The following is a 25,206-nucleotide window of genomic DNA, read 5'->3' on the forward strand; positions in this document are numbered from 1 at the left end:
TGATTTGTGTGTAGCTTACTGTACCCAGGTGTCCTTGGAAGGAAGAATGAAAACCAGAATCTGGTTTTCAACAGCTACAAAACATCCACTTAAATAAGCCACAGCTAAGCATGGATTTAAACTAAAATGTGTTTTTACAGTGAAGGCTAAATCTGGTCTTGATCCTCTTCTGGTACATTCATGGTGAAATTGGTTGAAAAATCAGAAGAATTGGCTCATGTTGTACAGCTGTTGTATAAACTCAGTTTAAAAATTCAGAATGAACAGGTTTGGGGTGTAATCTGGCAATGGTGAGGAGGAGGAATCCCAAGGAGGGAGGGAAGGACCTGTTCTGTGTGTGCAGAAGGGATAAGAATGGATTTTTACTGTGCTGTGTTTGTGTGTGTATCACATTAATGCTGCTGTAACTCAGAGTCTCTTTATTCCATGTGAGAGTGCTCAGCTCAGACATGACCACTTCAAGAAATGGTCCCAATTTAACCAGTGCTAATTAAGGCCATGATCTCCTGCAGTAATGAGAAATTCATTAGCAAACAGTTTGCAGAATCAGCCTGTGGTTTTACAGCAGTGAGAACACTGACAGATCTCTCCTTTCCATGTCAGTGGCTTCTGGAGAACTGCTTGTATAGACTGGGAATATGCAATTTTCACTGCCTCCCGTTGGATTAAAGGCAATGTTTTCTGTGCTTTAATCACTACTCAGTGACAGTTGCTTCAACAGAGCAGGTAACCTCTTCCTGCCTGTTTTTTAGGTTCTGAAATACATTTTCATGCACTGTTTCCTTTTTCCTTTCTTTGCTTTCTGAAGAACTGCTGTCCTGTCAGGTTTATATTTATTGCTTTCCTGGCAAATGCTGTTCTCAGTCAGAAGAATATCATGTCAAAGAAATGGAAGGGGATATCTGTGGGCAGTTTTCCACAGAGGTTTGAGTCTGTTCTCTGCAGTTCCCTCCCTGAGCCATGGGATGCACACAGTGGTGAGGGAGCACAGTGAAAGTCCATCTGAGCAGCAACAAGTGGAGGCTTCTCCTCCTGCTCCTGTTTGTGCCATCCTGGGACTCAAACATCTGCTCCTGGCTCTGGTTTGATGTTACTGCTGCAAAATTCATGATTTGTGTTTGTTGTGCTGAGCTCTTCCACGAATTGATCTCACACTGATTTGCTTTTTAGGATCAGCCCCATTAAAAACTTTAATTATGTTGTTTTTAAATACCTGAGGTAAGACTGGCATGGGGAATAATAAAGGTGTTGGTGTTTTGGGGTTTTTTTTCTGGTTTTACTTGCTGTCTGAATGCGGTGTGAAACTGAATTACACATTTCAGCTGATGACAGTGAGGAATATGGGGAGATATCCTGATAGGATTTCCTGAGTACTGTAACATGGCCTGTCTCTCTCTGAAATTATCCTACTGGAGGCAGGAAATATCAGGTCTATTAGTGGAACAGCTCTCCAGCTATTAGTTTTTAGAGCATTAAATAGTCTTATCTCAATGGATGTGTTTGCCCTGTGGCTCATCTATCACCCTAAAATGTTTTATCAGCACCTGAAAAAATCTCAATGAGAAGAATAGCCTCAGATGTTGCCCATTCAAGGGGCTTTTAGATACAGAATGTTGGGTTTTTTCTTTTTTTTAAAGAAGGTCTTTTTAAGATCTGATATTATTTGCTGGCTTTTCAACCCTGTTTCACAGCTCCTGTAGCACCACTTCTATAAATACTGCTCACCAGCAAAGAAAGGAAATCACAATAGATTAAAGGAAAATCAGGTTAACAGGCAGCAATCTCTGCCCATTCAGCCTCAGACATTTGTGAAAATAAAGGATTAGGACGAATTACTGCCAGGTACTAGCTGCAAAAAAAAACCCTTTTGTAGCATCTTTGTCTTCTCTAACAGTTATTAGAGGTGTAAGAACAGCTCTCTGTCAGAAGTGAGCTGTATTTGAAATGAGCAGGAGTTACAATGCTGTGAGATGCTGCATTTTTGGTGAATTTTTTATTGTTTATTTGACACACAGACGATGAGTAATTTTTTTTCTCTTTAAAAAATGGTGTTTCTAGTTTGAAAACAAGTTTGTTAGAGGTCTGATGGAGATGAGATGGAGACAAAGGATGGGACATGGAGGAGTTTTCTTTGTCTTACCCTCTTCACAGGACTTGGGAGCTTTCAGAGTAGGTGAACCTGTGCCAGATTTGGCCTCAAGGAGACATTACTTTTAGTGGATCAAAAGCCAGAAGAAGAGAATTAAGTTCAGCAAGGTGAGTTTTTTATGTCCAGGGCCTTTCAGAGACCAGCCTCACACCAGAAAATAACAGTGTTAGTAACAGAAATGGCAATGCAGTGGGGTTGTTTGTAAAAATCTGGGAGTACTCTTTGGTTGTAAATTTTACCATGTATTTGCCACTTTATGTTCTTCACAATTAAAATTGGTGGGAAGCTTCCTTTTGCCTTTGAATGAGTTTTTCCACAGGAAGAAATGTGTTCTGAGCAGGGAATAAAAGTTTTCTCAGAGGAGAAAAAGAAACTTTTCAAAAAGTGCACTGAAAATTCTGTAAACAGCTTGCTGGCTCCAGTCTGATCTTTCCAGGGAAGAACTTTCAGCTCTGATGTGTTTCAGTTTTTCTTTTAACAGGCAACTGCACTTTAAAGAACCATCATGTTTGGTGAAACTGGAGAGGATTTATTTACAGGGAGCAAAGGCTCACAATTTTGGGATATGAACTCTGCAAAGGATGTGCTGCACTTGCAGGCTCCGTTTTCATGGTGGGCATTTGATTTTCTAGTGTGATGAATCCTCATTCAGCAATGTAGAGACTTGGTTTGGGACTTCAGCTCATCAGAAAGCCACAGCCACCAGTGGAGAAGGAGCAGCAATGAAAAGAGGACACAGGCAAGGCAAAATTCCCTGATCCATGCACCCAAGGAAGCTGAAAATGACCTGTGGATGCTGTCATAAATTTTATGTTATGTTACCTCTAATTAAATCAGGTTGTAAATTATGTGTAAAACCTGATGGTGCTTTTTAGTTCTCTCTGGAAAGTGTGTTGAGCTGTAGGAAATTCTGTCTCTTGGGTCCCTGCTCCTGTTTTATCCTCACTTTGGTAATTCCCTGCTCCTGCATGTTCACCACTGAGATGTGTGTGGGGAGAGGCAGCAAAACAAAGACAAGCAGCAGAGAGAAACTTGAAAATTCCACGTGCTGGGATCACTGTCACGGTTTGAAGTTGTATCTAGAGGGTGCTCTGTGTTTATAATCTTGGTTTATCTTTTACTGCTGTTGAAATATTGGATGTGTGCTGCATTTCCCAGCCAGCAAAGGTCCTGTGGATGGAGGGGTCTTTCTGTAAGTGGAGCTTTTCTGTTGGTTTTCTTTTTTGTCATGGACAAATGATTAACAGCTGAATCAATTGTGCCAGAGGTTGAGCAAGCTGTATCACACAGGCTCATCTTAGGTTCAGGCTGGGGCAAAGTCATTTGGGAGAAAAAAAATCAGGCAAGAAAAGGCAAACAGAAAGCTTTGCACAGCCCGAATCATCTCCCCTAACAGTTTGTCCTCCATGTCTGGAGGGCAGTTTATCACTGTGCTCAGTAACTCTGGGTTAAAAAAGGGCTGCCTGAAATACAATCTTTTATTTGGAACAGATTCCTACAAGGACTCAGTTGATGTGCCTCTCTGTGTTAAATTGTTATCATCAGGCTGGCAAACCAGAAAGATGTCTCAGCCAGTTGTTTCTTTAGCAGGGACATGGCTCCACAGGCAGAATAATGTCATTTGTAAGGTAACTGTGAGGTGTAGCACTTGGCCAGGTAATGGCACTGAGCTTGTTTGGTTTGTTTGGTATTAGTGAATATGATTAATTCTATGTATAGAATCCATCACTGCCATAATGAGCAAATTAAAATGTATTTACTCTTTGTATCACCAGAGCACTCAGAGATGGTCCCAGGGTGATTGTGCTGCTAAAAGCCAGAGTTGCACAGAGTCAGGTTCTGTCTTCTCAAAGACATTCAGCAAGGGGAAGGGTGGGCAAACACAATGATATTCCTCATTTTGTGCAGGGAAACACAGGGTCAGAGAACTTTGCTCTCTCTAAGATGCTTGCTGTAGGCTAAGACAAATAGGAAAATGAAGGGAAAGAGGATTCCTGTGTCTCAGGAATCCAAAAGCTGTACCTGGAGGAGGAAGAATCAGGATGTGAAGGCTCAGCAGGCAACCAAAGAAAAACTCCAGGTTCAGTCTGATGTGCCTGTGAAAGCCCAACTGAACTGATGGCAACCAGCCCCTGGTGGGTTCTCAGCCCAGTCAGGGCCATTTTAGAGAGAGAATGACTCAGTGTAGTAGCAAGAAAACAGAGAGATGACATTTGATCCCCTGACAGGTCCTGCTTTCATGGGCTTACGACTCTGGGAATGTGGAGCAGAGAATCTCTGTGGAATGGCCCTGCCAGGGCTGGGTTCTTGTCCTCCCCAGCAGCAGGAGAGACAGGGAAGGGCCCTCTCAGGGATAAGGCTTTCCCTGAAGCATGAGAACAAGTGCTTGTGACCTTGCTCTGCAAGACAGACATGAAAAGCAGCAATAAATAAATGATTCTGCACTCTATTCCTAGAAAGCCGACTTGAGTTTACTTATCACTCCCTCCTTGCCAGGACTCAAATATGTTTCGTTTGTTGAAATATTCATTTTCCCCGTCCCTTGAAAGGAGCATTACAAATGAAAGTGCAAATTGCTCCTGGGCAGAGCTTTGCTCCCTGCCTGCTCAGGAGGGCTGTGTGCTGTTTACCTTGCGAGCCTGCCAGGTGTGCTGGGTCACTGCTGCCTGCAGGGTGCCAGAGCAGCTCTGCAGTTCCTCTTTTTGTGTTGGTGTGGGCTCACCAGAGCGATGGGGGCTCTGCACCCCGTCCCAGTGCTGCTGCTGTGTGCTGTGCTGGGCTCCCAGACTGCTCATGGCTTTGGGTGAGTGACCACACACACAGGGTGACACGAGAAACCATCAGGACCAGCTCAGGCTTTGGTGTTGTACAGGCTGTGGTTGTTCTGAGTGATTCCTGATGTGGGTTTGAAGCCAGCATTTCCACTTTCAGAGCAGCAATGCTGGTGATGAATTGGAGCTGACGGATTGCCACACTCGTGCTGTGACATGGGGTTGTTTGGACATGCTGGCTGCCCCACAGAGTGCTGGGCACTCAGGGCTGTTTCCTTCTAGTGCAGAAATGTGAGAATGTGGCTGGGAGCTGTTCCTTTCTCTGCTGGTGTAATAGATTTTGCTGTTTCAGACAACTACATCTTGTAATCTTTCCAATCTAACTATATTTTTGCACTGTTCTCTGAACTTCGAGCTTTGATTTCATGCCTCAGCAAGCCGATGAGGTTTTGTAATTTCTTTATTGCATGTGATTTTTAATATGCTATAATAGGAACCCCATGCCAGGCACTAAATCATACTTAAAGCTTCAGCTGATGCTGTTGCTTGTCAGGCTGGAAGAATTGGAAACATTGCTGTGGTAGTTTCCTTGTCAAACTGGGTATGAAAAGAAACTAATTGTCAACATTTTACTAAAGCTCCCCACTTGAAGGAGATGCAACAAGGGAGCATTTGTCTGGGACAAGGATTTAATCAGAAATCCTGAATCCACTAAAAGAGGAGGCAGCATTTTAGCTGTGGTATTGTGGAAACCTTGGAGACAGCTCACATGAGGGAGTGAGGCGGTGGCTGGGGAAAGAGTAAAGGCTCACACTTGGGGTTCAGGTTCATTATTGGGCTCAAAGGGATTAATGGGATAATGACTCGTGAACTGAGAGTGGAATCTAAGACTAGAGCCTTTGGCTAGCATGGGGAAATGGGCTGCTGGGCAAAGAGAGACACTAAAGCTTGGTTTTCAAAAATGCTGAGTGCAGGCCAGGCCTTTTTTTGGGACTGGTGTTTGTCGTGGAGGTATCTGACCTTGGAGCAGAGGCAGCAGCTGGGGGTGAAGGTTTTACTGCTTGCACAGCTTGAGGGGAAGCCCAGATTGGTGGCCCATGGGTTTGGTTTCCATGCTGGCACTGGAGAGTGGATGAGGTTCCGTACAGAATCAGTGCCAGTGGCACCAATCCACCGGGATGAGCACTGAAATGCAGAGGTTGCATGCAAGGCGTGGTGAGTGCTAGTTCTGCTGGGTGTGTGGCTGAGGTGCCAGGTGCCCAGGGCTCACAGACTGCCAGCCTGAAGCTGTGGTGTTGTTGGACACAGTGGCTCCGTCAGCGCGCCGCCGCAGCCCCGTGACTGCGCCCTCTCCTCCTGGTCCTCCTGGAGCAAGTGTGACCCCTGCCACAAGAAAAGGGTGAGTGTCTGCTCTGGGCACCACTGAGAAGGAGGTGAGGTCTCCTTCCAGCCATGTCCTTTCTGTTCATGGGTTGGGCAAACAGAGGGGGCTGCCAAGGAAAGCCCTGTGCGGGGGGGTTTTGCTTTCTGGTGGCTTTCAGCTCTTCAGCTCAGCACCCCAAATAATTGCAGAGCTTTCCAGGGTGCCTCACTGTCCTGAGAAGGTGTAAGGCCAGGCTTTGCAGGGACTTTCCAACACAGCCCTGTCCTTCCAGCATCATTGCAAGGCACCTTCCCCACTAATGGTCCCCTGTGGGACCTGGAGCCACTCGGTGCCTCTGAGGATTAAGATGCTTTTTCTTGTCTGCCAGACAGCATTTTCCACCCGAGAAGCCTCATCAAATGAAAGTAATGATCCCAACAGCGTGAAGAGCAAAATCCCCGTTGCTAGAGAGACCTCTGCTAACAAGTTGGAGAAGCTGTTCCCAGGCTTAAGCAGAAATAAACAGTGATGGGAGCTGGGGGGAGAGTGAAGCTTCGTATCAAAGAGTTAATCTCAGAAACTGGGGGGGAAAAAGAGGGCTAACATATTGGACAGAGTAATTGACTGCTTCACAGCAGTGTTGTGGGCGGAAAAAAATCCCTAATGATACAGAGGGGCAAGTAAATACACTGACAGGAAATAACAAGGGGTGTCGTTACCAGCGCTAATTGAAAGAGAGGAGATGGAACTGAATCCTTCCTTACTCCTGCAAAGTCCTGCACTGCACTGTCAGGCTCGTTTAAACAAACTGTCAAAGAAAAGCAAACTTTCCTTCATCCCTCCCAATCCCCAGCCCTCCCTCAGTAAAATTAAAACTGTTGCAGATCAGAAACCTCAGAAACGAGGCAAATTACCAACATCACACTTGTGTGCTGCCACTCTTCTCTTTTAATATGACAGAGTGCGCTTAGATCAGATCTCGGCGACACAAAGTTTGTTTTTCAACCAGAGAAGCGTAAAATTCACCATTTCTGTGCACTCGAGTCAATGATTTTTATTTCATCCCAGTACAGATTTGCCCGCCTGGAACAGCCCTCTCAGTTCAGAGGAGATCCCTGTGATGGCTCTGACAGAGAAGCTGAGGACTGTGTCACAGCCAGTCCTTGCAGGAGCAGAGTTCGCTGTGATGGGTTTGTGTGTGCAGTCACAGGTAAGGTATCAGAGTTTATTTTCTTTTTTCTTTGCCAGAGTTGGGATTAAATGCTTGAGAGACAGTTTTTTGTGTTTGGACTCGGATGTTTATTAGTTCTTATCTATGTGACAGTGAGTGCTACAGCACTTCTAGCTAACAAGCTGAAAATGGAGCTGTACCTCTCTCTCTACAAGGTCTTTTAAGCCCAAATTGTCCAATTAAGAATGAACACCTGAATTATTTTTACTTTTAACCCAATAACCAACCACCCATGACCCACAGTGTGGCATTTTCTATCCAATTTCAAAAGTATCACCTGGACCCATGAAGAAGAAGGTGAAGAAGAAATAAACCTCCACCCCAAAACCTCCACCTTCCCCTCCATATATTACTATATTCTAAAACATCAAATTCTAAATTTTCCACCATGTGATATTACACACTTTTATTCAAACCACACACCAGTGATTTTAATTCTGCCATTCAATTTTGGAAATCTTCTCCATGGCCTCAGGTTAAAAGCAGTATTTTCCTGGGGGAAAAAGCCTAAAATTCTCAGTACCCAGGGTTCCAGCAGTGAGGATTTGGGGACTGGGGAGTGGTGCTGCTCAGATAATCAGGTGTCACTTCTGGTGCCACTGTGCTGAGCTTTGTGCTCCTGCAGGAGTCTGCTGGGCCAGAGGGATGCCAGGAATTGACCTGGCTCCTTCCACGCTTGTGTTTGTCTCAGTGACTTTGGGTGAGTCCAGTGGCCACCTTTAGAATCCCCAAATAGGAAATTATAACCTAGTTATATCAGCAAAATCTGTGGCACAAGTGACAGCAGCAGGAGCTCAGCACCTGAGATAGGGCAAAAGAAAAACCTGTGCTCTCCATCTCTCTGTGTTTTGGGGAGACTGAAAACACTCAGTAATTGTGGACATGGGAAAAGAGAAAAAAAATACTACATGTACAAGGCCTGCTGAAACAGCATGTTGGTTCTCTCAAAATGAAAAAAAAATTACCAAAAAAATGCTATACTTTTTTAATACTTTTAATTATTGTAGGTTTTTTCCCTAAGATGAGCAAGGAATTTTAAGATTATGATGCTTTGAGTGAAATTGAGCAGATGGACTTTGGAGATGCAGATAGAGAAGAATTAATTTTTTTCCAACCAGATTTGAACCATTCATTCCAGGAATTTTCTGTTTTGCTCCTAGACTCCAGGTCAGGGAGTGTGATCACAGATTGTTTCATGAGTGCTTGCCCCTTCCATCCTAGGGAGATGCATTGCACGGAGGCTGCTCTGCAATGGGGATGACGACTGTGGGGACCAGTCAGATGAGAAAAACTGCAAAAAAGTGTTCAGGAAATGTGACCAGAAGATGGAAGAGTATTGGGGAATAGAGAATCTGGCGAAAGGGTAGGTCTGTGACTTTGGTGAGATGCTGTCTTACTTAAGGCTGAGAATGATTTATGTGACTTCAGACAAACACTGAGCAGAGAAAAGCTGGAGCAGCTGCTGGATCCAGGAGTGAGTTGGGATGCAGGAGCTGATCCCAAGCCTGGGGGACATTGATCACCAGGCTGATCAGAGGGATAGAGCAGCTCTGCTGTCAGGAAGGGCTGGGAGAATTGGGGTTGTTTGGCATGCAGAAGAGAAGGTTCTGGGCTGACCTCATTGCAGCCTTTCAGTACCTGAAGGAGTCAACAAGAATGATGGAGAGGGATGATTCACATCCAGGACAAGGGGGAATGGCTTCCCATTGCCAGAGGACAGGGTTAGATGGGATACTGGGAATAAACTCTCTTCTGTGAGGCTGGGGAGCCCTGGCACAGAGTGCCCAGAGGCTGCACCTGGATCCCTATAAGTGTCCAAAGCTGGTTGGACAAGGCTTGGAACAACCTGGGATGGTGGAAGGTGGGTGGGACTAAATGACCTTCAAAGGTCCCTCCCAACCCAAATCATTCCATGATTCCTTAGGTTTGTATCCTTACACCTTGTATTGATTGGTGGGGAGGGGAAAAGATGTTCAAATTATTTTGATTTCTTCCATGACATGGGAGGTGGTGGAATTTTTGTGCTTTGTGTGAGTGGGGTAGGGTAAACCTGCATGTTAGCAGCTGTCTGAGGATTAAAATCTAAGTCTGAATTGATTCTGTTGTTTCAGGCTAAGATTGTGCCAACTTGCTGTAAGATCAGACCGTGTGAAAAGAGAGGGTTTTTTTCTTATTCTGCAGGGGGGAAATTGCTTTTTACATTAAAAAAAAAAAAAAAGAAAAAAGAAAAGAAAAGAAAAGAAAAAGAAAAATCATATTGCAAGGAAAAAATATAATTTTCTCGTTATTCTCTGGAGATGTGGCTGCTGCACATGTCATTGCTAATGCTTTGTACTTCTGAGTTTAATCAAAATTAAAAATAATGTTGGACAATTATAGGAACATGCTTCTCATCTCTTTGAAGCTGCAATCGCTCAGTAATTTGCTTTTAGTGGACTTCCCCTTTTTTTCCAGATTGTTCTAAAATTAGAGTTAATTTTTTTACAACTTCAGAGTCATTATCATGCAAGCCTCTCTCCCCAAAATCAGGAGAGGCAGATCCAACAGAGCCCTGGAGCTCTGATAGTTTTTTGTGGGGTTTTTTGATGAAGTTTCAACCCACAAACAGCAATGGGAAAAGCAAGTGATGGGGTTTAATCTCCTCATCTCCACAAACTGCAGTGCTGCATCCTTCCTTAGAGCAGGCAGGTCAAGGTTTCTGTCCATCATCCACTGAAATCAGAGGAAAACTCCCTGTGGTTTCAAGGATTACTTGAGCTGCTGCTCTTTTCTTGTTCCCCAACAATTTTTACTGTTATCTGCTGACCTCTGGTTGACCCTTGACTGACCTGGCAAAGATTTTGGCTGATAAACCAGAATGAAGAAGTGTGAATTAAAAATCAGCCTGGATTGATGGCAGGGACTGGCAAAGCTGTCTTGGAAGGTTCTGATGGATGCTGTGGATATTTGGGGATGCTCAGGGTGAGCAGCCTGGTGGGGTGGGGGTTTGGCTGGTGCAGTTTGTTCTGCTCTTCCTGGAGAGTTCCAGAAAAGGCCACAAAGCTGCCAGTGCTGGTGGCAGTAACACTGGTGCTATTCACAGCTGGGGAATGAAAATTGCCATTTATATTCACCAAGTGTTAAAATTCAGCTCTCTCTTTGCTTTCTCATCAGTCAGGTTCTTCTGCAGCACCTGGGTTGGTTGGGCAGTGAAAGAGGCTGAGCTTTCTTTTGGGGTTTCAAAATAAAGAAGTGTGAAACAAAGAGCCTGTGGCCAAATAAAACAACCTTTTGTCTTTTTCATCCAAGGCATTTAGTGTTTAGCTCTGAGTTGATGGAACCATAAAATATTTGCTGTTCTGCTTCACCTGCAGGTTGAATATCTTCACCAACAGCTTGGAAGGGCTGGTCCTTGACCACAGGTACTATGGGGGGGGATGCTCTCCCCATTACATCACAGACACCAGGTTCAGGAAGCCGTACAACGTAGAAAGCTACACCCCAGAGGTACGTGCCAGGTGTGCCTGCAGATAAACTCACACACACATATCCCAATGGATTTACTGCCCAAAGCTTCATTGCTGCAGCATTTTGTTAAAAAATCACAGAATTCTTGACACCAAGAGGATCAGGCTGATTTTTACCCTGTTCTAGAACATCCTCACACCCCACAGAGTCCACAATGCTGAGCACAACACATACTTTGTGTGAAAACTTGTGCCTGTCATGCATCAAAGCTGTATTTCAAATATTATATATTTGACCTTAGTGCTTCTGGTGACATGATGTTTTCGAGTGCTGCCCACTAGGAAACCTTTTCATTTTAGAATTTGTACTTTAATTGATGCCTGTGTTTAAGATTTCACCTTCTTTGCATAAGATTGACATACTAAGTGAAAGCCTGAGGACCTTGCAGTATGGAGGAGATAGGAGCTTTCCTGCTGCTGTAAATCAAGCATTCTTGAAGTACCTGTGTTAATAATAATAGTGCTTTGCAATTATACAAGGCTTTTCATCTTCAAAGTGCAAGCATTAATTCACAAGTATATTTGTGTCTGCATTCCTTCCCCATGCTTCAGGTGTACAATCACTGTGCAGGAAATGAGATGTGTTGTTTTTCCTTTCTGTTTAGACCAAAGGCAAATATGAATTTACAATGACTGAATATGACTCCTACTCAAATTATGAAAGCAGTGTCCTGAAGGCAAAAGCTTCGCAGTCAAGCTTCAGCGTCGGTATAAAAATACCAAAAGTGTTTGAACTTGGTTACAATTCAAATGACATGAGGTTCAAGAAGTTCATGAAGAGGATGAAAAGATTTTCTTCCAGTGTAAGCACTGCTCCACTTAATTCCCTGCTAACTGTTCCCTGTAGGAGTGTGTGTGTTGGTTTGAGGCTCCTCCTCAGGTCTGCAGCCAGGACTGGGGTAAATCAAATCCTTCCCCCAGCTGGATTCTGCCATTTGACTACCCCCACAATGCCTTCCTTTGTGTTTGCAGCATCCAGGAGCTTTCCCATTCAGCTCTCAGCTGGGATCTGGGCTGCCTGAGCTTTGAAATCAGCCACAACTTGCTGAGGGGACTCAGTGACCCTTGTGGGTCCCTTCAGCTGTGGATATTCTGATTGTCAGTGTGGTCTGTCCACTGCCCTGCTGGGCATCCACTTTTGAATGTTTGTAGTGAAAAATTGAAACTAAGAAGTCTGTTCAATTTGAATCTATAACTCCTACGACTGTCATCATTTGTTTTCTTATTTTTCATCTGCTATTGCCATAAGCAAAGGTAGCTCCTGTCAGTGGTGTAATAGTATCACCAATCTGAGTCTCCTCTCAGTATAAAGTGTACTCAGGAATGACAAAGTACTCCTTGCATTTGCTTCCTGCAAAGTTTAATTTCTCACAACAAGATCAGAGGTTGATGAGAAGCATTTGCAACAGATATCCATAAACAAACCAGATATTAAATCCTGATTTTATTATTTAAGCTGCTGTGTTCTATATTGATGTGCTTGTCCTGCTGGCCCAGACAACTGAACACTAAATCCTTTGAACATAATGGAAGATATTTTCAGTTCCAGACTTTTATGCCAGAAAGGGGAGAAAAAAATTATCCATGTTTACATATCTGCACAGAAACATATAAATATGTGTGTGTGTGTGAGAGAGAGAGAGAGAATGTGTTTTCTTCTTGCCTTTCAGTTTTGATGTATTCTGTGAAATACAAATATGAATCTGGCTCAGCCAGAGAATGGCCATTTCCCATACAAATCATGATTTTGGATGTCAGAACTTTTCAGGAGAGAGCTTGTGAAAGTGTAATTAGGGGTTAAGCAGTCCTGTAGAATACTGAGGTGTCCTTGCCACATCAGAACCTGGACCCTCCCTTTTCCTGTGCCCCAGTCATGGCCTGACTCTCAGGAACTTTTACTATAAAGGTTTTGCTTATGCAGAAGTTAGGAGATTACCAGTTACAAGATTTCCAGTTGCAAACTGCAAAATTAATAAATCCCAACCAGCGCTGATTGTTTAACTGCAAATAACAAATTCATTGTCCTGGTTTGGAGGACAGGTGTCTGCTGAGAAAGGCAGGAGCTTCTCTTTGAAATGGAGAATGTAAACCCCCTCCCTCCAAATTATTATAATTTTGAAATCAAGGGGCTTTCAGGCAAAGATATGGGAATTAGGAATAACAGTTCTTTACTAGGGAAATTAAAATAGAAATACAGTACTACAAAGAACAAACCCCAAACCCTGACACAGTCAGAGTACAACCTGACACCCGTCAGGCAGGGTGTTGGCAGCAGTCCCATCCCATGGTGGCTGCATCCTCCTGCAGTGACAGATGTGGCTCAGCTGGAGCAGTGCTCCTGTACAAGGTGCAGTTTCCCTCTGGAGCTCCAGTGGGGATGTGGAGAAATCCGGTTTTCCTCTGGAGTCCAGTGGAGAAAGGGGCTCCCTTAGTGTCCCAAAACCTCTGTTTTTATCTTGGTAAGAAATGTTGGGCTCTTCCCCCTGGCTGGAGCAACTCCCAATGGGATGCAGTAATTTTATCAGTGCCACAGTGGGACTCAATGGCCATGAGCAGAAAATGACTGGCTGGAGGAAGGGTGGGTTGTGAAAAGATAAAGAACAATGCCCTGCCTGGTTTCAATGGATGCCCATTAGCAGAATATCTCCCATGGAGATCAGGATCACTGCCCCCACCCTCAACAGATGGTGATAGAACAGATACCTTTTATCACACTCTGTACTGTAACCCAAGACGTTCATGATTCATGACAATGCCATCCCTCTCTCCTCCTGGATTCTCCTGCCCTCCCTGCAGTCCAGCAAGTTCATCCACGCCCGTTCTGAGCTGGCTGTTGGTGTTTACAAGCTGAAGCCCCGAGCCCTGATGCTGCACCACGAGTTCCTGCAGCGGCTGCGGCAGCTCCCGGCGGATTACAGCTACGGGGAGTACCGGGAGCTCTACAGGGATTTCGGGACACACTTCATCACTGAGGCCACTCTTGGAGGCATCTATGAATACACTTTGGTCCTCAACAGTGAAGAGCTCCAGAAGGCTGGTGCGTGCAGCTGATGGTTGGGAAGGAGCTTTGGGGCTGGATTTGGGGTGGGAAAAGCTCTCTGCAGGCACACAGGGATGGATCGGGTGTGAGGAGAGGGAGATGGTGGGAGAAGGAGTCAACAGCAGCTCAGAGAAATCCTGCAGGAGATGTGGGAGTGGAGGCAGTGAGTAAAGAGGTTTTCAAAGCATGCTGAACCTCCTGGGCTGGATTTAGCTCACAAAGAAAGGCCCTGTGGCAGGTATTTTGGACAACACGTTTTAGAGGCTGACAAGATGTTGAGATGAATGAGAATCATGGATCTTAGCACTTCTGTTAGCTTTCAAAACCTTCACCCAAGTTCTTTTTCCACTGCCTTCTAAATGGCAGTTTTGAAACACCTTTAGCCTCGAGAGCTTTTCCAGCTTGTAGGAAACAGTAAATAATTTGCTGGGTGACTCTTGTGCCTGACATTGCTCCTGCTCTTTGGCTCTGGCTCCCTTTGTTGTGAGAAATGATGATTGTTGTGTAGGACAGAGCGAGCAGTGTGACATTAATCAATAGCTGCACTCTCAATTATTTATTCATTGGCAGGGGAGTGAGGAACTGCCTCTGCTGTCTGTTTGCAGAGGCATTTACTGGGCTCTGCTTTGTGTAACACTCTGTTTGTTCTGCTGCTGTGTGGGAAGTTCCTTATCCTGGAGTCAGAGAGAGGGACAGAATGTAGATTCCCTTTTCAGGTATTCAGATTCTAACAGAGTTTCCCAAGCTGTTGCTGTGGGTCCCTCACAAGCCACATTTGTTTGAACTAAAATGCATTATTGTTTGCACCAAAATGCTCAGTGTCTGCTGACCCAGATCAGGATCCTGCAGCAATAACAACATTTTCACACAAATGCTGAGCTGGGCTCTAAGTTCTCAGTAGGGCTTTGTAGGTCCAGTCTGAGAATTCAGGTTTTTCCCTTCAAATCCCTCATTATATTTGTACTGTCTGTGCTGGAACTGAAATCTTTTGCAGATCTGGTGTCACACACTGTGTGACATGGTTGGTACTTGCTCTGCTCTCACACAGAATCCAATCATGGAATCCTTTAGGTTGGAAAAGCTCTCTGATGCTGTTAACCCAGCACTGCCAAGGCCACCCTGAACCATGTCCCCAAGTGCCACATCCACACGTCCTATGAATCCCTCTGGGGTTTGTGACTCCACCCTTGCCCTGGGAAACTTCTTCCAGGGCATGATAACTCTTTTGGTGGAGAAATGATTCCTGATATTCAATCAAAATTTCCATGAAGCACTTAAGGCTCTTCTGGAGGCAGAGAATTGGAGATGTGAGCTGGTAAAAGGAGGAAAAGCTATTTTATGTATTTCTCTTTAAAAACCTGGATCCTGAGGATGGGGAGGGGTGGTGGGTAGTCTGTGATTAGATATCCACTGATTTCCTACCCACTGCAGCTCTGCAGGACCAGTACAGCTGGGTGGGTGACTAAAATCTTTGTCTTCCAGCATTCACCTTGCATTTCCATTTGGCTTCAGAGGTCTATAAAACGTAGAGATTTCATTTCATGTATTTCTATTAAGTATCAAAAAAACCCCAAAAAAATAATCTTCATCATCATATCTTTTTTTCTTTTCCTAAAGCAAAAATACTTACCAACTCTCATCTTCTGTGTATGTGGACATAAAACATGAAACAGTTGTATTAAAACCTTACAATTTTTGTGTGTTTAAGGTTTTTCTCTGAGTGATGTCCAGAAATGTGCACAGAAGGGCTTTAACGTTGGTGTGAACCTTGTTAAAGTCTCTGTGGGGCTTGGAGTAAATTCAGCTGGCTGTAAAGCCCTTTTGAAAGAGATTGGAGGTAAGCATGAAACACTTCTGCCATTTTATTTCTTTGTCATGGTGAAAGGAAGGTTTTGTGATCTTGCCTGCCTGAAATATTCCCCCACTCCCTCACAGCCACTTTTGAGTCTGCTGGCTAACCCCAGCCAGGCTTAACAGAGGGGGAATGTCTCAGAGCTTGGGGTGTTTCCAAGATTTTCTCTGAAGAGAGTAAATATCTGCTCAGCATCCCAAGGAGACGCAGGGACAGATGAACCATTACCCACCTGGCCAGTGCTGTGTTAAACACCAACCCCCAGCTCTGAGCAGGGCAGCCCAGCAGCCCCTCTTTGTATCCTGATGGGGAGAACAAGGAGGTGCTGGTGTTGTGGGATGTGGGGAGCTGGGGGTGTGCAGGGGAGGGAATACAACACAATTCCAGGTGTGCACCTGGGAATACATGGGGAGAACAGGGAGGTGCTGGTGCTGTGGGATGTGGGGACCTGGGGGTGTGCACGGGAGGGAATACAATACATACCCAGGTGTGCACCTGGGAATACATGGGGAGAACAGGGTGGGGAGGAGCATGGGGCTGTGAGATTAAAACCATGGGGAAGGGATGCAGGGTGCAGGATGGGGAATTCTTGCAGGGGAGCAGGAGGGACACAGGAAACCAGGCGAGCACTCCTGGTGCTTTTCCTTTGCCCTCCGAGTGGGATGGGTCCTACACGGGAGCGTTTCTGCTGTTAGCTGATAACTGCAGCCCCACAAAGACAGCACCTGGGTGCTTTTCTGGGTGTATTTTTGCAGACAGCACCGCCAGGAAGGAGCTGGTGGAGGATTTTGTGGCGCTGGTGCGCGGTGGAGCGAGCGAGAGCATCACCAGGCTGGCGCACAAGGACCTGCCCACGGCCCAGCTCCTGCAGCAGTGGGGAGATGCTGTGCAGTACAACCCTGAGATCATAAAGCTGAAGGTACTGCCCCCTCCCCTCCCTCCAGCCCCAGCTGAGAGCCTGGGAGAGCTCTGTGTTTGAATAAACAGGATTTAGGGGAGATAAAAATAATCATAAATAACAGACTGTGCAGTGTAGCTTCTCTAAGTGAGTATTCAGAAATGCAAAGTGTGGTGCTTTAAAGGGGCTGTGGTTGGACATACACAGAGTGAACAGCTTTAACTTGGCTGTGCAGATATCATTTCGGATCAGATGATTACCAATATAAAGGTAACCAAAAATTCTATCTGGCAGCATATATCCTATAAGATTCTATAAAATATTCTATTTTCCTTGATGTTTATCAATTTCTGTGAGCAGCAGTGACCATTCTTTCTGGTTCAGAAGGTCAGGTGGTTCATTGTGCATGACTGGGTGTTTGTGCAGCTTAGCTAAACCTTAAAAACAAGAGTTGGGCTTTGAAGAGTCAAAGATTTTTGATCCTGGAGAGTTTTAGAAATGCAAAAAAGCAAGCAGAAGTGTGCAGCAATTCTGCCTCATCATCTTTAATGTCAAAATGAGTGAACAGTACAAAGGTGCAAGAGAACATCCTTTTAAACAAGAGATTGGACTGGTAGAAGTGGAAGATGATTTATATTTGTTTTTCAATGTAAAATTTCATTTTAGGTAAAAATCTTTATATTTGTAAAAGGGGGTTACTTCTCAAGAAAGTGATGAATTCTAAAAAGGTGAAGCAAGCAAAAATCAGGAATTTGGAAATACAGCCAGTGCCCATCTGGCACTTGCTGCAGCCCCTGGTGTGCTGTGGATTGACCTTCCAGAAATGCACTGGGAGTTGTCAGAGCAGGAGACAAGGGAAATGCAGCCCTCTGCACCAAATCCCCCTCACAGAAAAACCTCCCTTGAGGAACTGAGGTGCTCTTTGTCCTGCCTGGCATCACTGACCAGGCTGCCCAGTGAAAAACCTCAGGCGGATGTAATTTGGATTTGGTATCTTCATTTCCATACCAATATCCCTGTGGGGCTTGAAGATCAAAAGTACCAGTGGAGTGTGACTAAATGTCAGCCCAAGAATGCTTAGTTAGGGAAAACTAAAGCAAATCAGTTCATAAATCATCTGCTGGAGAGACTTGGCAGGTCACTCTTAGTGTATTTCCTCATTTGTATGGTCTGAATTCAAAAAGCAAAGTATGGATCACAGATAATTGATGAAGAGTGGATGTACAGCAGCAGGAAATGAGCTTTTTTATTTTTTTTTTTTGTATTGGAACATTTTTTAGTTCCTGTGGTTTGAGCCTGGGAAGCAGGAGGGTGATCATTCATGCTTCCTGTGTGTGGCCTGCATCCCTGCAGTGAGGATGGGAATTTGGGATGGATCTCTGATGGCAGCAGTGGGTGACTGGCACTGTGGACACCCCACTTTAACTTTCCCTTGTTCTCAGGAGGAAAATAAATGAATGAGACAAAGGCTCCTTGGTCCCTGCATGTTCACTGTGCTGGGCACACCCTTGTCTTCTCTCCCCATCTGCAGAGGGAGATCAAATCCTGTCCCTTCTGGAAGGCAGTGAAACCCCCAGCTGGGCTCCAAGGATAAAAACCAGCCTTGGAATGCAGGAATGGTGAGGGTGGAAGTGCTGATGTGGATCCCTGTGTCTGGTGCCTCTGGTTCTGCTGGGGGAAGAGATTTTTGTGAATAGTTTTTAGGGGACATTTTTAAAATCAGAGTAAGAGATCACCCAGAAAATGTAAGTTTGAGCAAATCTGATCTGTAAAAGTCTGTACCAGAAAAAAATGGATGATAAATGATTTAATGAAACTCCTGTGCAACTTAGCCTGTTTCTTACCCAACAGATTGGCTGCTGGATTTTGTTACACATTTCCATTTCTCTGGTGTTGGAAACCAAGGGGAGCATCCCTGGGAGTGTTCCTGAGTATTCCTGACATGGTGGCCTTGTTGTTCATAAGGTTTTAACAAACAGCAATGGGAAACCTGGAATTGTGCCACACAACCTCCATTCCCCCTGCAGCTGTGCCACCACCGAGCCTTGGGATGCTCACAGCGCTCTGAGCTCAGGAATTAAAGCAGCTTCTCCCTTCCCCTTAGGCAGAGCCACTGTATGAGCTGGTGACTCCCTCTGACGTGGCTGATTCCATGAAAATCAAGGAGAACCTGCGCCGGGCTCTGGATGAGTTCCAGCTGGAGAGCAGCTCCTGCCGCTGTGCTCCGTGCCATGGCAATGGCATCCCCTTCCTCAGAGGTACAGGATCCTCCTTTCTGCCCTCCTGAAGTCACCTGGGAATTTGTGGGGCAAGCAAACTGCTCTTTAGTTTGTCCTGTCGTTTCTTTATCAGGGAATTACTCTGTGTTTTTTAATTTGCTCCACAGTCCTGCTAAGTAAAGACAGTAAAGACAATAAATTCAAGGGATGTGGCTTTGTCATGGGAGTGACCAATATCTGTGTCTGTATCTATTATCTGTATCAGTTTTGCAGAAGAATTTGATGCTTCTCAATTATGCATTTAAAAAAGAAAAATCCTTGACATCTTTAAGTCTCCTTTTGCTTTTAAGATTGCTTCCATCCTCCTGGAGAAGTGACTACTGTCTCAGCATTAATTAGTGTTTGTGAAAGGGTTTTGAAGATGAAAAGCACCAAATAAGTGCCAAGCACGGTGATCACCACCTCCCCCTGTTTCTGACAGAAGCTGTCCTCCTCTGTAAGGAGGCTGTGATTTAAAAAATGAAGGGGCAAAATAATCAAATTAAATGAAAACCACTCTGCCTAAACAGGAGATATATGATGTGATGAGCGCTTCTAACAAAGGGACCATTTTGTCAAGTGCCTAATTCCAATCTGCATCTGCAGAAGTCCTGATGAGAATTGTTATCATCAAATTGTGTCTAATGCAGAAACGATCACTTCAGGTACCAGCCAGCTGATTGTAGCACTTGAAGCATTTTTCTCATGGTGACCTTTGTTTAAATAACTTTGTAGGAGCTGAGTCCAGGTTAGTATTTCTTTTAGGATCTTCCCAGCAAAGGTTTTAGATGACCGTGTATTTTTCTAAGTGGGAACTCCTCCAGGTTTCTGATGTGGGATGCACATTCCTGGGCAGCCAGAGCAGGGATATTGGGATTTTCTTCTGCCACAAAGCCAAGTTAGGGTATTCCTGTCCTGGTTGCTCTTTCTTGATGCTGCAGTTTGTTCTTTATCAGCTTTTCCAAGAGCTCTCTCCAGAGACCCCAGCTGCAGTGCTGGGTCTGAAACCCCAAATATTAAAAGCACACAGAGCTGCTGGAGTGAGTCCAGAGGAGGCCACAGGGAAGGCAGGGTTAGATGAGATGTTGGGAAGGAATTCCTGGCTGGGAGGGTGCTGAGCCCTAGCACAGGGTGCCCAGAGAAGCTGTGGCTGCCCCTGGATCCCTGGAAGTGTCCAAGGCCAGGCTGGACAGGGCTTGGGGCAGCCTGGGACAGTGGAAGATGCCAAGATGTCCCTGCCCATGGCAAGGAATGGGGTGAGATGAGATTTAGGGTCTCTCCCAACCCAAACCATTCCAGGATTCTGTGATCTCTTGTGGAGAAGAGCAGGAGGACTCTGTGGTCCCCTGGCTTGTGGAATTGCACCAGTGGGACTGAGGATGAGCTGCAGGGCAGGAACAAATGTCTGGGGAGGTGAGAGGGGGTGCAGGGCAGTCACAGCTCCCCTCTTTATTGGTATTGATCCTTCAGCAGGGGAGAAAAATGGTGACATTTCACCCACTGTCCTTCCTCCCAGAAGATGAAGTGCTGGAGAGAAGTGGGTGCCTGCAGGGAAATGTGGCTCCAGGTCTGTAATTCCCACCCTCTGTGCTTGCTTTCAGGAACAGAGTGTGAGTGCCTATGTCCCCTGGGCTCCAGCGGCCCCGCCTGCGAGATCAGCAGGACAAAAGGTGAGAAGGACCCAGCTCCCAGGGGGCTGAGCTAGGAGTGCCAGGGGTGGCAGCTGATGGATGGGCAGTGATGCCAGCCCTGGCTGTGCCCAGTCTGCCCAGCCCAGTGCACCCAGCTGTGCCCAGCCAAGGGGACAGATCTATTTTCCCTGCCCTCTTCTGAATTCCTGTGCCCTCCTGAGGAGGTGGGTTTATTTTTGTATGTACAGTAATTTCACGATTATAAGCTGCACCATTTTGACTAAAATTTTGGTCTGAACCTGGAGTGCAGCTTATAATCAGGTGTGGCTTATATATGGACAAAGAATTAAAAGTTGCTGTTTTAGTTTGGAGGACAGGTGTCTGCTGAGAAAGGCAGGAGCTTCTCTTTGAAATGGAGAATATAAACCCCCTCCCTCCAAATTATTATCATTTTGAAATCAAGGGGCTTTCAGGCAAAAATATGGGAATTAGGAATAACAGTTCTTTACTAGGGAAATTAAAATAGAAATACAGCACTACAAAGAACAAACCCCAAACCCTGACAAAGTCAGAGTACAACCTGACACCCGTCAGGCAGGGTGTTGGCAGCAGTCCCATTCCATGGTGGCTGCATCCTCCTGCAGTGACAGATGTGGCTCAGTTGGAGCAGTGCTCCTGTACAAGGTGCAGTTTCCCTCCGGAGCTCCAGTGGGGATGTGGAGAAATCCGGTTTTCCTCTGGAGTCCAGTGGAGAAAGGGGCTCCCATAGTGTCCCAAAACCTCTGTTTTTATCTTGGTAAGAAATGTTGGGCTCTTCCCCCTGGCTGGAGCAACTCCCAATGGGATGCAGTAATTTTATCAGTCCCACAGTGGGACTCAATGGCCATGAGCAGAAAATGACTGGCTGGAGGAAGGATGGGTTGTGAAAAGATAAAGAACACTGCCCTGCCTGGTTTCAATGGATGCCCATTAGCAGAATATCTCCCACAGAGATCAGGATCACTGCCCCACCCTCAACAGATGGTGATAGAACAGATACCTTTTATCACACTCTGTATTGTAACCCAAGACACCCAGACACGGGTCTTATAATCAGGTGTGGCTTATAATTGTGAAATTACTCTACATGCCTTTCAATTGTGTCAAAATAAGAATTCCTGCCTAGCTCACAATCCCTGGAAAGCCTCAGGTCTCCTCCTTAGGAAACAGCTCTGTTTCCTAAGTTTTTCCCTTAGATAAAGCCAGCATGGTGCAAACTGTTCTCCCCCAGATATGCTACCATGCATTTTAATCTTAAAATCTTATTATGTTGTTTTGGAGTATTTATTAATGCTTCCTGGTCACTTTATGTATCTGCTGTCTCCTGACTGATGTTCCTAACTCCTTTCAGTTTAGGATCATCTATGAATTTAATCATTTTGTTTACTTCTTCCAAATCATTAATTTAGATGCTAAATAATACCAGATCCCAGGCACCCGGAGCTCTGGCACCAGCCCACAATTTGATGCACTGCATTTATCACTGGCTTTGTTTACAACCTTACCCACTACTCATTCTGCATGGCTGTGTCCAAACTGAGCCAGGCTGAAATGCACTTTAAGCCAAGATTTCACTGAACAGGGGGTCAATTTTTGGGTATTTCTAAGGCAGTGCATGGAGCCTTGAGTGGTGGAGTCACTGACACCTTACTTCAGTCTGGTTTTCACACTCCTAGTCACATCCAACCCTCCCAGAGCTCACATCCATCCATTTGTCAACACTGTAACTTCATTTCTCGCTCCCATTTCCTCCTTTTATGTGTTGCCTCCGTGATTCTCAGCATTTTGAATTTATGTCACTCACATGCTCAGGGTCCAGAAGAATCAGTGTAATAGGAAAAGCAATGGAGGCAAAACTGAATAGTCAAGCTGTTGTTCACTGAAGTGCTAACACTGCCCCTACCACCTCGAGATGTGGCTGAGACAAGTTTAGTTGGTGTGTTTCCTATCTAGGCTTGGACTGAGACAAAGAGAGCAACATCCTTCAAGCAAATATAAAGCTAATTGCCTTTTCCCCCCTCCTTTCATGTCTTCCTGAAGTGTAGTTTGAACAAACCCCAGAAATGCTGAACAGAGAATTAACATCTCTGAAACAATCACTCATTGTTAATGACTCCAGTATATTGTTAGTGATGGGGACAGGGGCAGAGCTGTTTGTATTCAAATACAATTCCTGGGAGCTGACAGCTCTTCCCATGGAAAGAGCTGCTTGTTTCTGATGGTCCTTTCCAGCTTTGTTGTTTTGTTTTTTCCTTTTCCAGATACTGCTATTAATGGAAACTGGGGGTGCTGGGCCAGCTGGTCCCCGTGCTCAGGAGGTCAGAGGACAAGAAGGAGACAGTGCAACAACCCTGCCCCACAGAATGGGGGCTCCTCATGCTCAGGGCCAGACTCTGAGACAGATTCCTGCTAGAGGGAACCTGTAGGAACTCCCACAAAACTGATGGGCACTTGGCAGCCTGCTTGGGAAGACATCACCTCACTGGATTTCTGAGTTGGCCTCGCTCTGCCCATGGGTCTCATCCAAATCAGAAACATTTCAGCAGACCCTGGGAGCTGGGAGGGTGTTAGGAACCACCCCTTTGGATGTGCAGCTGTCCTCTGGGATTGAATGTGCTTGCTGACCTCAATATTTTGCCTCCTCCCTGTTTTTACTGCAGTGGGCTGGATGAGACAAGCTTTATCTCTGTCTGTGCTTGGTAGCTGCGTGATTTCAAATTGTACTGTCTTGTTGTTGAAGGTTCCTTTGAGATAAGAAGAGACACTTTGATCTTACGTGCAGCAGGGTGTGCACTGATGCACAGCTTCTGTGAAGGCAGCTGTGTCATGTGGAGCAAAATCCAGCACATTAAAGCCTAAATCTCAATGAGCACAACAGTATCTAACGTGACATTTAGAGCCACTGTGCCTCACTACCCTGCTTTCCCAATTTATTGTGTTGTTTCCACCCCTGCCATGGGCAGGGACACCTTCCACCACCCCAGGGTGCTCCATGCCCTGTCCAGCCTGGCCTTGGGCACTTCCAGGGATGGGGCAGCCCTGGAACAAATGGAACATTTGGGAAAACCTGTCTGCACATCCCCTGAGGTATTCTGCCCTCTGTAGATGTGTTTGTCCCAGACAAGCTCTGGTTAATAAATCTGATCTCAGGAAATCCAGTATTCCATTGTGGGACATTCCAGGGTGGGACATCTGACTTGGAGAGAGTTCACTGTGAAAAGAGACAAATTGGTTTGCCTGTCATTACCATCCCTGGAGCTGTGCATCACAGCCCAGGTCTGACAGAGGAACTTTCAAACACCATTTATGAACCTGCATCCTTCCAGGACTCGCCTCCTACAGCTCTGGTGGTGGTAAAGGATTTTTGCAAACACATTTGGTTGGGCCTGCTGCAAAATAACCAGCACCAGCTTTGCTCCACAAGGCAATTCCACCAGTGAAAGTTGTTCAAGAGTGCTGTGAGCCTTCCAACATCTGCAAGGTCAAACTCTTCTTCTGAGGGTGTTTCAGCAGAGCTGGTGATGGTGGGCTGGTATTGCCTGCTCCTCTCCCTTCAGACTGACGTTGTCTGAATGTAATTCCTGTGAGAGCAGCTCAGGCTCCCTGACATCTGAACAATGGAACGTGCATTTAGTTGTAGCCCTCATGCCGCCTCCACACTTATCGACAGGGCTCCTGTGACAGCTCTGAGAAAGGCAGAGCACATTGCATATGTAAAACAAGAGGGCTCTCTGCTCATTATGGGCTTCATCATTTAGCTGCCAACCCAAAACATTTCCCTTTCCCACTCTGTAGCTGCAATACCTTTTGTGTGATGGAAATTTGCCAATTCCAGATTCTTTTCTGGGTCATGGTCAAAGAGGTGACTGCTTGTGTGAAGTAGGATATTCCTCCAGGTTTTTTGCAGGGGGTCTGTAGAGGCTCTGGAGGGAAGGACCCTGAGCATGGTTCACCTCAGACACAAACTGCAGTGTCATTGTCTGCCCTTCTTCAGAATCATCTGTAATCTGATTAAGGACATTTCTCAGATGAGCCAAGTGGCTTTTGTAAATTTAACACCTTTCCTGGTCATCAGGCTGGTTAAACACACAGCAGTGCCTCCCTTCACTGCTGTGGCAAGGACAGCCAAGTGTAGTGACCTGACTTGGGACTGTCATTACAAACCAGACAAACACAGATTTTTGAAGTGGTGACAGTACCTGAGTTTGTATATTTGGGTTGGGTTTTTTTTTTTTTTTTGGAGGAAGAGAGGAGAGGTTTGACAGTCATCAAGATCATCAGCATGGTCTGACTGGAGTATGAGTTCAGCAGTGGCTGAATATTCAGCCTGTAGGCTTAGAATCCTCCCATAAAGGACATAACTTTATCTTGTCCTTGTGATTTTGTGCTTTGATTCGCCTAACTAATGATTTATTATAACCTGGAGGGTAATAAAAAATACTATGCTGAAGCTTTTATTGTTTCATTT

The 25,206-nt window shown here is 45.4% G+C and overlaps 1 protein-coding gene across 1 annotated transcript; it reads left to right on the forward strand.

Annotated features, from left to right (window-relative positions):
* The first annotated feature begins 74 nt into the window (after positions 1–74).
* Positions 75–25,159, forward strand: C8B (complement C8 beta chain). The gene is made up of 10 exons (XM_033068100.2): positions 75–7,493; positions 8,736–8,877; positions 10,868–11,000; positions 11,626–11,823; positions 13,817–14,057; positions 15,769–15,897; positions 16,668–16,831; positions 18,915–19,068; positions 20,670–20,738; positions 23,000–25,159. Exons 1-10 carry the CDS (start codon positions 7,331–7,333, stop codon positions 23,149–23,151), a joined length of 1,545 nt encoding a protein of 514 aa, XP_032923991.1. The 5' UTR covers positions 75–7,330; the 3' UTR covers positions 23,152–25,159.
* Positions 25,160–25,206: the final 47 nt, after the last annotated feature.

Source organism: Catharus ustulatus, chromosome 9, assembly GCF_009819885.2.
Source record: "Catharus ustulatus isolate bCatUst1 chromosome 9, bCatUst1.pri.v2, whole genome shotgun sequence".
NCBI lineage: Eukaryota > Metazoa > Chordata > Aves > Passeriformes > Turdidae > Catharus > Catharus ustulatus.

Coding starts and splice junctions, on each gene's coding strand:
- C8B (XM_033068100.2), top strand. CDS start 7,331: ATGATTTTTATTTCATCCCAGTACAGATTTGCCCGCCTGGAACAGCCC. Junction 7,494..8,735: donor GTTTGTGTGTGCAGTCACAG/GTAAGGTATCAG, acceptor CTTCCATCCTAG/GGAGATGCATTGCACGGAGG. Junction 14,058..15,768: donor TGAAGAGCTCCAGAAGGCTG/GTGCGTGCAGCT, acceptor TGTGTGTTTAAG/GTTTTTCTCTGAGTGATGTC.